The 17,466-nt window shown below is 37.2% G+C and overlaps 1 protein-coding gene across 3 annotated transcripts in view; it reads right to left on the bottom strand.

Annotated features, from left to right (window-relative positions):
- Positions 1 to 1,678: 1,678 nt before the first annotated feature.
- Positions 1,679 to 17,466, bottom strand: part of LOC131199692 (acetylserotonin O-methyltransferase-like) — a 47,582-nt gene continuing 31,794 nt past the window's right edge. For 2 of the 3 annotated variants that reach the window (XM_058185727.1, XM_058185726.1), the window contains exons 3-9: positions 15,575 to 15,749; positions 14,390 to 14,519; positions 12,037 to 12,104; positions 11,231 to 11,350; positions 8,085 to 8,225; positions 7,556 to 7,678; positions 1,679 to 4,786 (exon numbers count right to left, since the gene is read on the bottom strand). In XM_058185727.1, coding sequence (XP_058041710.1) covers positions 4,578 to 4,786; positions 7,556 to 7,678; positions 8,085 to 8,225; positions 11,231 to 11,350; positions 12,037 to 12,104; positions 14,390 to 14,519; positions 15,575 to 15,749 — 966 coding nt within the window. In that variant the 3' untranslated portion in view covers positions 1,679 to 4,577. The remainder of the gene's footprint in view (positions 4,787 to 7,555; positions 7,679 to 8,084; positions 8,226 to 11,230; positions 11,351 to 12,036; positions 12,105 to 14,389; positions 14,520 to 15,574; positions 15,750 to 17,466) is intronic. The other variant, XM_058185725.1, reaches the window with a different exon arrangement.

Here is a 17,466-nt window from a genome sequence, read left to right as displayed (position 1 = left end):
AAGGGGTGTGCATAAGAGCACAAGCACGCCTACCGTTCCTGTCCTATTGTTTCCTTTCGTTATATCCAATTAATATAGTTATTACATACTCATATTCATATATATACTTATATATTGTATAATTATTTCATGCTTATGCTTATATATACTGTGTGACAAAATAAATAAATAAATAGAATTCTGGGAGTTCAAGTCCACACATCTTAAAAGGTTGAAGTTGAGAAACACAGATTAGGTACAGGTAGTCCTTAATTTACAACAATTCATTTAGTGACCATAACTTTAGTAGTGAAGTTACATTACTGAAAAAAGTGACTTTGACCATTTTTCATACTTATGACCATTGCAGCATCTCCATTGGTCATGTGTTCAAAATTCAGATGCCTGGCAACTGACTCATATTTATAGCCTGTGCCGTGTTCTGTGATCATGTGATCACCTTTTATGAACTTCTGACAAACAAAGTCAATGGGAAAGCCAAATTCACTTAACAACCATTCTCCTAATTTAACAACAATCACTGCAGTGATTCACTTAACAACGGTAGCAAGGAAGTTCATAAAATGGGAAAAAACTTAACAAATGTCTCACTTAAACAACCTAAATTTTGGGCTCAATTGTGGACATAAATTGACCTCTACTGTTCTTTAATCCTGATGGTCACTTAAATCATGAGTTTTAAATTCAAATGCAGCTCAACAGCGCTACCCAACGGAGAGGATGGGGCTTTGCGGCAGTGGTGAAATCCAAATTGTTTTACTACCGGTTCTGTGGCCATGGCTTGGCGGGCGTGGTGTGGCTTGGTGGGCGTGGCTTGGTGGGTGTGGCAGGGGAAGGATACTGCAAAATCCCCATTCCCATCCCACTCCAAGGGAAGAATATTGCAAAAGCTCCATCCCCAACCCACTCTGAGGCCTGCCAGAGGTGGTATTTGCCGGTTCTCCGAACTAGTCAAAATTTTCACTACCGGTTCTCCAGAACCTGTCAGAACCTGCTGGCTTTCACCCCTGCTTTGCGGGCAATGATAGAAAGCAGCTTGAGAATCAGGAAAAATTAAAATAAGCATTTTTTTCTCATTTCTTTAGCAACCATGTAGCTTGTTTATGAGAGGAAAGTGAGGATGGGGAAGAATAGAACCATGAGTCCAAAAAAGAAAAGAATGATGTTCCGTATTTTTCGGAGTATAAAATGCACCAAAGTATAAGATGTAGATTAGTTTTTGGGGAGGAAAATAAGAAAAAAAAATCTGTCTACCAGCTATTTATCTGGTTAGCATCCTTAGTCTGGTCAGCTTCAGCACATTAGTTTGCTGGTTTTGAGTGTGCATGCATGTTTTTTATCCCCTGCTTGGGGATAAAAAAACAGCTTCTACGGCACAGCTGAGAGGAAGCAGCAATGAGAAAAGCAGGCAAAGCTAGGAAGATCGCTTCACTCGCTAACGCTTCGTTAGGGCTGGAAAAAAGGCTACATTTGGAATATAAAACACACCCAAATTTTCAGCCTCTTTTAGAGGGAAAAAAGGTGTGTCTTGTATTCCAAAAAAGATGGTACCAGTTGTATTAAATGCAAAGAAAAATACTGGGGAATGGTCACACCAACCTAAATACCAACTATTGAGGCAGTTATCTAGCAGTAGCATTTTGGACTTGGCTTAATAAAGTTACTTGCTTTGATATGGATTTTGCATTGGACATATTCAGATAATTAAAAGCCATGAAATATCATTTCAGTATATTATCACAGCAGTGAGTTTACTGTATGTCGAGATGGAAATTTTCAACACTATCCACTCTGAAGGAAAGGTTGGTGAAGTTGATAGATTATGCTGAAATGAATAAATTAACTTCTCTGATCAGACAAAAGATACTATCTACATTTATTGCTGACTGGAAGTCTCTTACCAACATTTTGCGTGAAAAAAAATGAATTTGTAATTTTTGATGATTAGATAGGATAGAAAACAGACACAGAAAGGAGAGTAATATATCATTTAAAATGGAGAGGTTAAAATATATTTGTCCATTTAACTTCTGTGAAGAATGTTAGAAACCACTTCTTTATATTGTTTTCTTTCTTTTCTATTTTTCTTTAACTTTTTTCCTTTTCTTGCATCATTTTCTTCAAAACGATGCTACAGAGCACTGCACACCAGAACAACTAGATACAAGAACAGTTTCTTCCTGAATGCCATCACTCTGCTAAACAAATAATTCCCTCAACACTGTCAAATTATTTACTAAATCTGCACTACTATTAATCTTCTCATCGTTCCTATCACCCATCTCCTTCCACTTATGACTGTAACTTTGTTGCTTGTATCCTTATGATGAATAGAATAGAATAGAATAGAATAGAATAGAATAGAATAGAATAGAATTTTTATTGGCCTAGTGTGATTGGACACACAAGGAATTTGTCTTGGTGCATATGTTCTCAATGTACATAAAAGAAAAGATACCTTCCTCAAGGTACAACAGTTACAACACTTAATGATAGTCACAGGGTACAAATTTAACACTTAATGATACAAAACCTAATGATAGCCATAGGCTACAAATAAGCAATCAGAAAACAATATCAGTATAAGCAACAAAGTTACAGTCATAAGTGGAAGGAGATGGGTGATGGGAACGGTGAGAAGATTAATAGTAGTGCAGATTTAGAAAAATAGTTTGACAGTGTTGAGGGAATTATTTGTTTATATTGATATTGTTTCCTGATTGCTTATTTGTACCCTACGACTATCATCAAGTGTTGTACTTACGATTCTTAACAAACGTGTCTTTTCTTTTATGTACACTGAGAGCATATGCACCAAGACAAATTCCTTGTGTGTCCAATCATAATTGGCCAATAAAAAATTCTATTCTATTCTATTATTGAAAAGCTTTAATGAAAAGTATAAAAAAAGAAATACTCAGATAATTATGGATCTGTTTGTTGCTGATTTGTTTATTATTGCTACTAAAGGAAGTCATATGAAAAAGAAACTACACCCTCTTCGAGATCCGTGCTTTTACATATCACGACGTAGTAAAAAACACCTGGCCCTTAGCAGTTCTTAAAAGTAGGTAAATGCAACCTTAGATGAACAACAACACATGACATATTACACCATGTCATAATTTATTTTACAAAAAAAAAGGCAAAATGGAGAAGCCATGCATGAAAAATTAAGTATACCCTTACTGCTTTCATAGGCATGAAGAAGCTAAGTAGCAGCCAGATGCTGCCAATCAAGTGCCCTTGATTAATTGATCATCAGATAGTGTGACTACCTCTATCAAAGCCAAAGTTTAGGAGTTTGCTGGTTTCCAGCATTAAGGTATTATATATGTTAACAGAATGCCGAAGGGTAAAGATCTATCAGAAATGCTCTTAGAAAAGTGTTGCTGCTCATCATCTGGGAAGGCTTAAAAAGCCATTTTGAAACAATTTAAAGTCCATTGTTCTATAGTGAGGAAGATTATTCACAAGTGGAAAACATTCAAAACAGTTATCAATCTTCCTAGGACTAGATGTCCCAGCAAATTCATCCCAAGGTCAGATCGTGCAATTCTCAGAGAAATTGCAAAAAATCCAAGAATTACATCTCAGACTCTACAGGCCTCAGTTAGCATGTTAAATGTTAAAGCTCATGACAGTTTTCTACAATTAGAAAAAGATTGAACACGTATAGTTTGTTTGAAACGGTTGCCAGAAAAAAATCTCTTCTCTCTAAAAAGAACACGGTAGCATGGCTTAGATTTGCAAAGTTACGTCTGAATAAATCACCAAACTCCTGGACCATTTTCCTTTGGACAGACGAGACCAAAGTGTAGATGCCTGTCCATAATGCATAATGCCACATTTGGTGAAAACCAAGTACTACATATCAGCAGAAACATATCATACCAATCATCAAGAACGGTGGTGGAACAGCTATTGCATCCTGTATGTTGCAGAATTTCTGGTGCTTAATTGCTTTTTAGAAGAGCTGTCAATATTGAATTAGCAAAACAATATGTGTGGATTAGAGTCCTGATCTGGACCCTTCAGATTTTCACTTGTACTCTGTTATTTAATGCAGTGGTTCCCAACATGGGGCCCACGCCCCACAGGGGGGCAATTTGAACCTTGTTTAAACCAAGTTAATGGCCTTTTAGGCTTCTTCCGCATGAGTTCACTTTTTGAGTAAAGTAAGAATTATATGTCATGGGGGGGGAGGGGATCAGGAGTTTAGAGATGCTTAGGTAGGCATGGCCAAAAAAAGGTTTGGAATCACTGGTTTAATGTGTATAAGAAGATTGCCTTTGTATGTAAGGATGGGAAGAACTAAAGATCTATAAGGAGATTATTTTTTGTCATACGATAAGAGTTTCATTTATCTCTTTATTGTGCAGAATTGGTTCTCAGGATTTTTGCAGCCATTGTCAGGGGTCCCTAGTTATGGTGAAACCATTTTGTGATAAGAAAAGAATCAGCTATGTAATCTGTAGACATGGAAAAAGAATAGCATATATCTATAATTAACAAATCAAGACTTTGATTCTGCAATTTTGTCTTAAACATTGAACAGGAAGGAACCAGGGGCAACATTATTTTCTTCCTAGAATAACACGACAGAGGTTTCCTTTCTTTAACTCAACTTCTTGGAAACCAGCTTTGCAGAGGAGCACATTAAACTCGGATGTTGACCGTTCTTTCCCTTCAGTGAGGAGCAACATTAACAAGGAGTAGATGTGGGCTGCTAAAGGCCCTCTTCTATCTTCATCAAGAAGAATTTCCACTATTAAGACACCACCACCTGTTTCAAAATATATTTCAAAATATATATTTAGAGATGAGAAAATGCTGCTATAGTACTTATTTCAACAGCCCAATGAACATTACATAATATTTTGAAAATACCCAAATTTTATGTTATGAATCCTTCTTTCAAATATGGTATATTTATTCTTGCCAATAGACAATACAGACCAATTTGTTGTTGCTGTTTTTGTTCTTGGATTGTTTGTAAATTTGCAGATATTTTAAGTACAGTATTCTCCAAGGCTTTCCTCAATCTTTTGTAGAAATTGGCCATGTAAAGCTTTTCCTTGCCAAAATTCTGTTTGTGTTTCATTACATTACATTAAAAAGGTAAAGGTTTCCCCTGTCCAGTTGTGTCTGACTCTAGGGCGGTGCTCATCTGTTTCTTAGCCAAGGAAGCCAGCATTGTGCAAAGACACTTCCATGGCCATATGGCCAGCATGACTGTACGCTGAGCTGCATAGAACACTGTTACATTCCCACTGAAGTAGTAGCTATTTATCTACTTGCATTTGCATGCTTTTGAACTGCTGGGTTTCAAACTCTGGCTGTCAACTTTCCAGCTAACAAGAAGTTGAAGAACAAGAAATCCTGATTCTAAAGGAAAGCATTTTCAGGCAGCAGACCCACGATCCCCTTCCTGATTCAAAAAGTGGGGTATGCAGAGGCAAAAAAAGTGCTTCGCGTTTTAGGTGGCAGATCTGGCCAGAAGGAATGGGGTATGCAGAGGAGGAGGAGGAGGGTGCAACGGAAAGGAGCATTTTCAGGCGGCAGCACTGCGATCCCCTCCCCGAATCCAAAACGGTTCCCGGTTCCCCACTGCACATTGCAGGGGAACTGGCCACTGCCTGAAATGCGGCTCTGAGAATTGCATTGGGGAATCGGGCTAATGGGCAGCGGTGGCTGGAAAGGAGGGACGTTCCACTTTAGGGGCTCCTGCTCGGCTCCTGGGCATAGAGAGGGCTTAGGCGGTGACAGCAGCAGTGGCGCCTCACATTGCTGGGGAGTGAAGTTATCATGATCATTGTCTGGCCTGAGCTGTCCGCTGGGCGGCCAGAGGGGTGACCAGCCGCAAACCGTGGAGCCTGCCTTGTTCATCAAAGCCGCCGGGCAGATTCCACCCCCCCCAAGTGTCCCGAAGAGGTTTGTTCCTCTTCAGGACAGGGTGTGCCCCAGCCCAGATCGCCACCACCTGGAACTGCCCGAAAATGTCCAAAGGGTAGGGCCCCACAGGTGGACGGGGCTACATTCGGCATAAAAGATACACCTAGATTTTCAACCTCTTTTGGGGGGTAAAAAGGTACATCTTATACACCGAAAAATATGGTAAGTAGAACCCACCCCTGGCTGTGCTGTCTTCTTCTACTGGTAACTCCCCCGATTTGATTCTATAGTCTGCATTACTTCTGGAAAGGCTCTTGATTTCTTTCTCCTGGGAAGATTTTCCCAGTTCTTCCAGTTCCGCTTCTGTGAATACTTTATTTCATATTATAAATTGTCATTGATCTACTAGTTTCTGTTCTGTTATTTCTGATTCTGGATGTTCTTTTCAGAGCATTAATTTCAAATATCATCTTGTTTGACTTGACCTGTAATAACATCATTATTTCTTTTGTTTTCAATCACTGTATATTAGCAACGGGTAAACATTTTTCCTTCCAGTACTTCTGCAGCTGCTGCTCCTGGTTACTCAGCCAACAGTCCTGAGTCCTATAGTCCATTTTTCACCAGATGGACCACTGAACTGGTACAGGTTTCTATAATTTACATCTCACCATATTTTTTATGGGAGAGACATTTTTTGTCTGACTCTTCTAATGAAACTACCTAGTTTCACCTCTGGTGAAATTCATCCAGCTTGAACCTCTGGCATAGCTCTTGGTTTCCTCATAGCATATAAGCCCCAAAACCACACCAAGGTAGTGCCTCACTGGGATTATTATTATTATTATTATTAATAATAATAATAACAACAACAACAATAATAATATCTTTATTTTTATTCATTAAACATGAAACTCAGTTAACTGAACATTCAAAAAGGCATCACAAATAACATTGACTGGTGCTAATGGTTGATACGGGTTGCTGCCAGCGTCCTAGGTATCAACCAAGTACCTTCTTAAGAAATATGATGTTCCAAGTAGCGCAGTTTTTTGCAGTTCTGCTGGTGTTCTTGCAGGAAGCTGCAATTTGTTGATGTATCTTATAAAATTCTTGGACATGGTACCAAGTGCCCCGATGACAATGGGTATCACTGTTGCATGTTTCATCCAAACATCATCATCATCATCATCATCATCATCATCATCATCATCATCATCATCATTATTATTATTATTATTATTATTATTATTATTATTATTATTATTATTTCCTCCAATTTACTCATTTCTGCAGCAAGTGTAGAAAAGATTGCCAACATAGATCTAGGCAGTACAGGCCAAGAAGTAGTAAAGAGTCACAGGGTCACAATGAGAAGTCTTATTAGTTGGTAACCCAGCCACCAAAATATGAATGGATCCAGTTTGTACAACACAGTCTCTTTGGGTTATAGAGCAGAGATAGCTGGAAGAATCACTCTGGAACCACAATTGTTTTTAGCACTGCAGCTGAATAAGTTATTCTAGAATACCAGTTGAAGGCCCAGGAAAACTGGATGGTGAATTTGAAATGACACTAGATTTAGGGGAGTTCAAAACTTGAGCCATGTTTTTGCCAGTTCCTTAGCAGATTTAACTTTCTATAATTAAAGAACACCTACCAGGTTTGCAGGCCTGGAACACTTTATGTAGCAGCTGCGAACATCTTTCGTCTGACCAGTCATGCAGAATCCTGGCAAAAATGTACAGGTCCGCTTCAGGAAATGGATCTTTAAAAAAATCACCTACAAAAGTAAAATCCCATTTAGCAAGATTATTCTGATAGAATAATCTGTTCTCTCTTTAAAAACCACAGAATCCAGTCTCCCTGTGAAAGTTTCTTGTGCTTAGCAAGCCGGGATAGCTCAGGCTATTAAGAAGCCTGTTATTAGAACAGCAGTAGCCTGCAATTACTGCAGGTTCAAGCCCGGCCCAAGGTTGACTCAGCCTTCCATCCTTTATAAGGTAGGTAAAATGAGGACCCAGATTGTTGGGGGGGCAATAAGTTGACTTTGTAAAAAAATATACAAATAGAATGAGACTATTGCCTTATACACTGTAAGCCGCCCTGAGTCTTCGGAGAAGGGCGGGATATAAATGTAAAAAACAAACAAAACAACAACAACCCACAAGGAACATTGCAACTTTTACCTGCATGGAAAGTGATCCGGGACTCTTCTGAAGACAAACAATGCTTCTTGGAGGCTTCCACTACTTCAGGGAGGTCAAAAATGGTCACAGCACACTTTGAGTAGAGTGAAATCAATTCCTTAGCTAAGCCACCAGTGTTTCCTTAAATACAGAACAAAATGTAATTAAGTAACTGCAGAACAAAATTTTGCACATGTCCAGCTTTTTTCCATGATGCTACCTGCCTATTATTTTTCCACAGCTGCACTTCAGATTAATTAAAATCTAATTAATTCAATTTCAAAAATGAAACAAACTTCTTTCAAATTTGCTCTGCTTCATATCGTGGAAAACAAATACTAATTGGGGGAAAAAACAGAGACTGAGTCAATTGATTCTCAACTTTCATATGTTTATAGCTTTCCAGGTTATAAAAATTCCTTTGGCTAGATGCACTGAATATTAAGTCCAAAAACATGGGCATTTGATGCAGATTGAACAAAAACTGAACATCATCTCAAAAGGCACCAAATCCCACCTCATCTTCAGTCATGATCTCTTGTTGCATCCCCCAAATGTTCCCAGGCAAATCCAGTTTAAGGGTCCTTTACTTATTAGCCTGCTATTCTCTGATTTCAGTTCCTTCCCATCTTTGGTCATCACTGGAAAAGAGGAAGAGGAGATGACTGTTTTCTTTTCAAAACTGTCTAATAGACTAATTGAACAAATTAAAATTTATTTAGAAAAGATTTCAACTCTCCTTGATGGGGAGGATTGCTACGATAAAGATGAACGTTCTACCCAAAATGTTATTTTTATTTCAATGTATACCAATTCAGCTTAAAAAAGATTTCTTTATAAATTTGAACAGAATTATATCAAAATTTATATGGCAGGGCAAAAACCCAAGAATTAAATTAAAACTATTACAGGATGCAAAAGAAAGAGGGGGATTTGGCCTTCCAGATTGGGAAAAATATTGGCAAGCAGCAGCCCTGGTCTGGGTAAGTAATTGGCTACACCTCAAAAATAGAAGATTGTTGACATTAGAAGGACATGAACTCCAAATAGGGTGGCATGCTATCATCTGGGAGGAAAAGCATAAAGTTCACCAGTACTTACAAAAGTATTACATCAGGAGGGTACTTTTAGATATTTAGATCAAGACTAAAAGAAGCAATTACATAGAGATCCCTAATTGGATATTGATAGTAGAAATGCTCACACACCCAAATCTTCTTAAAGCGGGAGGGGCTGTTACATATAAAGAACTATTAAACATGAAAGGGCAATTGAAATCAAGGAATAATTTAAAGAAAGAAGGAATCGAATTAGAGTGGTGGGTTGTTGTTGTTGTTGTTGTTAGTTGCGAAGTCATGTCCGACCCATCGCGAACCCATGGACAACGTTCCTCCAGGTCTTCCTGTCCCCTACCATCCTCTGGAGTCCATTTAAACTCATGCCTACTGCTTCAGTGATTCCATCCAGCAACCTCATTCTCTGTCGTCCCCTTCTTCTTTTGCCCTCAATCTTTCCCAGCATTAGACTCTTCTCCAGCAAGTCCTTCCTTCTCATTAGGTGGCCAAAGTATTTCAGTTTCATCTCCAGGATCTGGCCTTCTAAAGAGCAGTCAGGGTTGATCTCCTCTAGAACTGACTTGTTTGTTCGCCTTGCAGTCCAAGGGACTCTCAGGAGTCTTCTCCAGCACCAGAGTTCAAAGGCCTCAATTCTTTGGCGCTCAGCCTTCCTTATGGTTCAACCTTCACAGCCATATATTGCAACTGGGAAAACCATAGCCTTGACTATACACAATTTTGTTGGCAGGGTGATGTCTCTGCTTTTTAGTATGCTGTCTGGATTTGCCATAGCTTTCCTCCCCAGGAGCAAGCGTCTTTTAATTTCTTGGTTGCAGTCCCCATCTGCGGTGATCTTGGAGCCCAGGAAAATAAAATCTGTCACTACCTCCATTTCTTCACCATCTATCTGCCAGGAATTGAGAGGGCCGGATGCCATGATCTTAGTTTTCTTAATGTTGAGTTTCAAGCCAACTTTTGCACTCTCCTCCTTCACCCGCATCAAGAGGCTCTTTAGTTCCTCTTCGCTTTCTGCCATTAGAGTGGTATCATCTGCATATCTGAGGTTGTTGATATTTCTTCCGGCAATCTTAATTCCAATTTTTGATTCATCTAGCCCCGCCTTTGTCATGATGTGCTCTGCATATAAGTTAAATAGGCAGGGTGATAATATACAGCCTTGCCGGACTCCTTTCCCAATTTTGAACCAATCAGTAGTTCCGTGTCCAGTTCTCACTGTTGCTTCTTGATCCACATACAGGTTTTTCAAGAGACAAATAAGATGGTCTGGCACTCCCATCTCTTTAAGAACTTGCCACAATTTGTTGTGATCCACACAATCAAAGGCTTTTGCATAGTCAATGAAGCAGAAGTAGATGTTTTTCTGGAACTCCCTAGCTTTCTCCATAATCCAGCGTATGTTGGCAATTTGATCTCTAGTTCCTCTGCCTCTACAAAATCCTGCCTGTACTTCTGGTAGTTCTCGATCCACATACTGCTGGAGCCTAGCTTGTAGGATTTTAAGCATAACCTTACTAGCATGTGAAATGAGTGCAATGGTGCGATAGTTTGAACATTCTTTGGCATTGCCTTTCTTTGGAATTGGAATGTAAATTGACCTTTTCCAATCCTGTGGCCATTGCTGAGTTTTCCAAATTTGCTGGCAAATTGGGTGTAGCACTTTTACTGCATCGTCTTTTAAGATTTTGAATAGATCAGTTGGAATACTGTCTCTTCCACTAGCTTTGTTGTTGCTCAAATTTCCTAAGGCCCATTTGACTTCACATTCTAGGATGTCTGGCTCAAGGTCAGTGACCACCCCATCGTGGTTATCAGGGATGTTAAGCTCATTCTTGTATAGTGGTGGGTATACTTACAAATACAATCTAAGTTTATGAAGGACAAAAAAGAATGGGGTATAAAATTAGAATCATCAGAATTGGATAAAATTCTTCTACTAAAAGTGTTTTTTTATCTCCTAAGGATTTCTCCTTTTCCAAATCCAGATAAAAAGATTTGTAAGAGAAGCTAAGAACCCATCCAGCCCCTTTGTCCAACATGTGAAGAAGATGGCAAAGCATAGGCTGTACTTACCACCCAGATCGCAAATGAGTGGGAACTGGGACAGGTCAAAGGCAGAAAGCACTTCTCTTCCTACCACAGGCCAGAGCTCATTCATGAAATTGGAGAAGGATTCTAACTCTTCCTTTGATCAAGAATTAAAATAAACACCTCTCAATATAACTTTATAAACTGGTATCATTTTTACGTATCTATGTATGAATGAAAGAAATTCTTTTTACAGCATCACTTAAATGATGCTGATCAGGATTTGGAAAAATCTGCATGTGAAACATGAAACAGTTCTGTCATTTTGGTGGATAATGTTATAATGTTCCAGAAACAAAACAGATTCATATAGGTAATCTAACTGCAGATCATGCTTTGTACATTAAAAAGAAATGCCTGGTTAATTAGATGTGCCACAACAATAGTCCAGAGCCATAAAAGAGAGATTGAATATGGGCAGTTCAGCGGTCGAATCCCTAGTGCCATGTAACGGGGTGAGCTCCCGTTACTTGCCCCAGCTTCTGCCAACCTAGCGGTTCGAAAGCATGTAAAAACTGCAAGTAGAAAAATAGGGACCACTTTTGGTGGGAAGGTAACAGCGTTCCATGCGTTCTTTGGCATTTAGTTATGCCAGCCACATGACCACGGAGACATCTTCGGACAGTGCTGGCTCTTCGGCTTTGAAACAGAAATGAGCACCGCCCCCTAGAGTCGGGAACGATTAGCAAATACGTGCGAGGGAACCTTTACCTTTAAGATTAATCATATTGATGAGTTGCCCACAAAAATTACTCTACTTAATGACCATTCTCTGAAATTAAAATATTACCTGTAAATGACCTCAAAAGTCTTGTCTGACAGAGAGCCAAATATTGATGGAATCTGACTTTTTCCTGTCCTAAAAGAATTTAAAAAAGTTAAAACAAACAAACAAGAGAATCATCCTGGCATTTTCTTCTGCATAGAAGTAGATCCTGAATGTCTTACAGAATAAGACCAGTCCACTTCTATACTTCTGCCTTTTTAAGGAAATCACAGTTACAAATCTTTTGTTTTTTCTTTTTCTTTTTTGAAAAAAAGTTCTTTTAATATTTTTGGTTTAAAAGAAGATTCGGGGCAATCCTAATTCAACAGGTTTATGAATTCACTGTTAACGGATTTGTCTTGTCAATCTTTTGTCTTAAGATTTACATTGGAGAGACTAGCTCAAAATTCAATCACTAGGTTTTGTCCGACTTTTCACAACCCCATGGACCATCTGTTACCAAATACATGCTTGACGAAACAAATAAATAAATAAAACATTCTAGTAGTTAACAAATAAGATGAAGATTGGAGTGATATACAGATAGTCCTCAAGTTACAACCATTTGTTTAGCAAACATTCAAAGTATGGATTGAATGAATGGTACTTATGATTGATCCTTGGATTTCCAGACATTGTACAATCTACGTAGTGATCATAATGTTTACTGTCAGCTTCCTACAAGCAAAGTCAATGGGAAAGCTGGCAGGAAGCTAGAAGTCACGATCACATGAGGCTCTTGCTTAATAATCCACGCAGTCCTCATAATAATGATGGCAACTGAAAGTGCTAGAATTGCAGTTGCTAACCAACATGATCACATAACTTCACATTTTATGATTGCATCACTTAGTGATGGGAATTCCAGTTCTAACTTCTGCAGGTACTTATAAAAGGGAATATGTTGACATTTTCCTATTTTAAGAACTGTGTAACACTCAAAAATGTTTTATGTTTATCCTGATTTCTGCTGTTTTTTCTTTGAATTGTTGTCTTTGCAATTACTGCTTTTCATTTTACTTTAACTTAAACATGCCTCTTATGAGCTAAATTACTTTTATAAGGAAAATTTGAAAATTCTGTTTTGATTGGCAGACATCTAATAATTACTCTTTTCATGTAAAGTACCGTTTTATTTTTTAAAAATTATTGACTTAGTCTACAAAATAAATATATAAACAATAAACAATCTGGAAAAATCTCAAATTGAAAAAAAACAATATGGATAAGTATCATTTTTAAAAAGTTAAAAAAGGTTATTAAAATATACCAGTATTTTAATACACTACCATTGTTTATCTTACTTAAATATACCATCATTGTTTATCTTACTTTTGACTTTTGTTAAATCCCATAGCAAACATCTTAAAATATCATTCAAGCCAGTAATTCCTCCTATTTGAAAAAAGTTACCTGTCAGTCATAACCTTTAATCTCAGTTATTCATTTTAATGAAATGACTCTATGGCATAACTCTAAATGTTTGCTTTTATAATTAGGGTTTGGTTTTTCTTCTAGTTTGTCTTGTGTAAAACTTTTTAATGATGGAACCAATTAAAATAGAGGAAAAATTGTGAACAGCAACATAATGACTATTGTCGTGTTTTCATTTTGACCTAGATGATTGTAGAGATTTAATAAGAATTAATAAACAATTAATAACAATAAACAATAAGAATTAATAAACAATTCTCTGATTAAAAAATGATTCTGTTTTTAAGTGTCACAATAAGGATAATAGCTTCTTAAGTCAAGTTGGGCTCATGATGATTACATGAAGATTTTCACGTAGTTTTATTGGCAATTGTTATGAAACAAATTGTTACGTGTCATTAATTCTCTTCTTAGAGTTTCTTTTTTTCTCACTGTTTGGTTAATTGTTCTCCATAGATCTAGGAGTTGAGGCAGTCTCCCACCAAAGGAATAATCAGATACAGCTCACTATAGTTTTTATAAGAACATTCATGATCAATCTGATTCTGCCAATGCTGGTATTGAACAATTAATACCAATTAATTGAGTTTTGATTAAAGATTTGGATGTGCCTACATAGTATCTTACAGCAATAGTGTAAATCCCATGTTTTGAAATGGGAGAAAAGAAACTCTAAAACAATCCAGATAGGCAGAAAATGGTCCTACTGCTTGACTTTTCTAAGAAGGAAAATAAGAAAGAATCCTTTGATTTAAACTGGTAAATTCAGTGATGATTATCCAGTGCCATTGCAATTAAGGAAGTAAATGTGGTAATGTCATATTCAACATCCAAAATGTGAAATTCCTTAGTTTATTGTGGACAAAGGTCTAATAATTCTGGTAATAACTTTTCATGCTCTTTTATTTATTATAGTTTACTAGTCTCCCGCTGGATCTGTTTACCTCACGGCATCAGGCAAATATTGCATTGATGGATATAGAACTTCAGAAGAGAACTTCATGGAATAATACTGAGACTTTGGGCTTGATTTGACCAGGTAGAGATTGGTAAAGTCTGTGTTTTCATAAAGATCTAAAAAAAAAAATTACAGGTATCATTGTATGTAACTGTCTTTCAAGTCACTACAAGCATACTTGCATGATTGTTTTAAACTATTTTAAAAACAAATTATGCGTATCACAATAATATGAAAGTAAATTTGGTTCAATGATTAAGGAATCAGACTAAAAACATGAAGGGTACAGATACAATTGTACAGGTACAATTACCACAATGGAGCACAAAATTTCTGTTGCTAAGTGAGATATTTGTTAAATGAGTTTTCCCTCATTTTACAACTTTCTTCTCAGCTAAACGAATTGCTGCAGTTGGTAAATTAATAACATGATTGTTAAGTGTAATAGGCTTCCCCAGTGACTTTGCTTGTCAAAAGGTCACAAAAGGTGATCACATGACCCAGGGACATTGCAATCTTCATAAATACAAGTCAGCTATCAAGCATCGCAATTTTTATCACATGACCATTGGGACGCAACAGTTGTTAGTGGGAAAAATGGTCATAAGTTCACAATTAAGTAACTTTGAACAGTCACTAAATGAAATGTTGCAAATTGTGGACTCCCTGTATAAATTTCTGTCCCAGGTTAGACACGAATCTGTCTAGACTCTAGGCAGTCTTTGAGCATCAGACAAAATTGAATGCAAGAAAAAAAAATCATAATGATATAATCACAAGTGCAAATAATCCTGATTTTTAGGGGAATAAAACTGATCCCTAAAACAAAGAAGGGTCCACACAATAAGACATTCCATAGGTCTGTTGCATTGTTAAATCAATATTTTTTTTAAAAATGCCAGTGGAGTATTTCTAAATTATAATGTTTTTCTTGACAAACATGTATTTATATTGTTGACTAAATTAGTATTAGCATATTTTTGATGCTAACAAACCCATGCACAAACCAAGTTACTATACACCATAACAGCTTTTTGGCCTATGATTTCTGGAAGTCCCCCTTCTACAAACTCTTGGATCTGTCAAACTCCACAGGTGCAGCCACGTATTGCCCACCATTATGGAATAATTGTTGGCCCTTCCAGTTGCTTCCTGCTTCTCACAGGATTACCTTTGCCATCCTTCCACTCCAGTGTCAGGAGCTTTAACCCCACACAGGCCTCCAGCAGCCTCTGCATCCCAATGGGGCTGGTGCTCAAGCGCTCAGCAACAGTTATGGAAGACAGCGGTTCCCCTGATTCCCTCAGGAGATCAAAGACACCCAGCTCACTGGCAGTTGAAATTATCTAAGAAGAAGCAGAGAGCAGAAACAATAGCCGTGGGCAGTTCCCTCAGTTCACAGCAAACAATTCCAAAATCTATTCATGTGGTTTACTGAAGAAGAAATCAAGCAGGCCTACACATGTTAACCAGAACATGTGGAGAAAAGGCATTATGTAGAGAATAAAACAAAACAACTAATATTCCTTTCTTGTACAGAGAGAGAGAGAGAGAGAGGGAGGAAGGGAGGGAGGGAAGGGGAGAGAGAGAGAGCAAGGGAGGGAGGGAGGGGGAGAAAGAAAGAGAGAGAGAGAGAGAGGAAGAGAGAGAAGATCTGAGGAAACCAGATGTATTTATCTTGGACCCCGCTTCCCAGAATGGACCTTTCAGCTTTGAAGGCTTCTAGGACCATGACTGGTGATGTGTTCAACCACCAGAAAGGAAGATAGTTAGAAAGAGCAGCATCTTGGTGGAGAAGAAAGGGGAACAGAAAGACATATGTCTCATCATACCGCTATGATTCAAACCTCAGGTTTTTAAATGTACTCAGCTGGCTGAGGAATTCAGGGAGTGAAAGTCCACAAGTCTTAAAGTTGCCAAGGTTGGAGACTCCTGTTCTATGCTATTATTGGAGATATCCAAGAGGGGAATAAACTGAAGGAAAGAATATCTGATCCTACCTGGCTGAGGAAAAAAATAAAGATCCTACATATGATATATTCCACTGGGGAAACAAAGTTTATGGCAGAGAAATAATAATGATTCTGCCTCTTTCTTACTGCCACAATAATTTGCAGAGTTAAAAATTGTTTAATGCTTTATGAATACTAATTAAACCAATAAAATAATAAATGTTGATCCTCCTATCTATTATAGTAAATATTGCTGAAACCCCACGTTTAGTGTTCAGAGTTTCCTTAAAGAAATTCAACCAAAATTTATCAAATAAAAGGAAATCTCAAGACTTAAGGCAATATTAGATATAGGACAGATATAGATTTTGTTGCCAGACTAGAGTTAAAAATATGCAGGAAAGTATACATTCACTAGATTATTTAATAAATTGGCTGGGAGATTTATTCATGGTGATCAACATTGGTCCTTAGGATATGGAAACTCTGTTAACAAACATGAAGCTATAATCATCTGGTAATAAAAAAGATGTTATGAAAAACTACTAAGGAATTTACCTTATTACACCTATCATTGTGTAGTAAAATTTTATAAACTTAATTTTAATTTCTTTTTTTTTCCAAAATATTTTTATTTTTTATAAACATGAAAAAAAAAGTCATTGTGAACAAATTATTGGTCAGTTACATCTTAAAACATATTAAATTTCACCCAAATTATAATTTAATACAATGTATTTTCTTCTTCTTCTTAAATTTAATTATTTTGCACAGATCTAATTTAAAAAAAATCAAATTCAACCTATTCTGAAAGGTATTTAAAAGAAGTCTAGTCCCCAAGCTTAATTCCCTAAAACATCATTAATAAATCTTCTATTAATTTTTTAAATTTCACCAATCAAAGCTTTATGTCTTCATTACTAATCAGAGGTCAGACCATCCAAAGCTTTATGTCTTCATTACTAATCAGAGGTCAGTTCAGTAGTCCTGAACTCACAAAGACCACTCCTCCCATCATCTTCCTCTGCCTCTAAATCAATAACATTTATTTAAAGTTTTTTATAAACATGAAAAAAAAGGTCGTTGTGAACAAATTATTGGTCAGGTACAT

This window comes from Ahaetulla prasina, chromosome 5 (genome assembly GCF_028640845.1).
Source record: "Ahaetulla prasina isolate Xishuangbanna chromosome 5, ASM2864084v1, whole genome shotgun sequence".
NCBI lineage: Eukaryota > Metazoa > Chordata > Lepidosauria > Squamata > Colubridae > Ahaetulla > Ahaetulla prasina.
The sequence above is the reverse complement of the archived record's forward strand: the minus strand, read 5'-3'. Positions and strand labels throughout refer to the sequence as shown.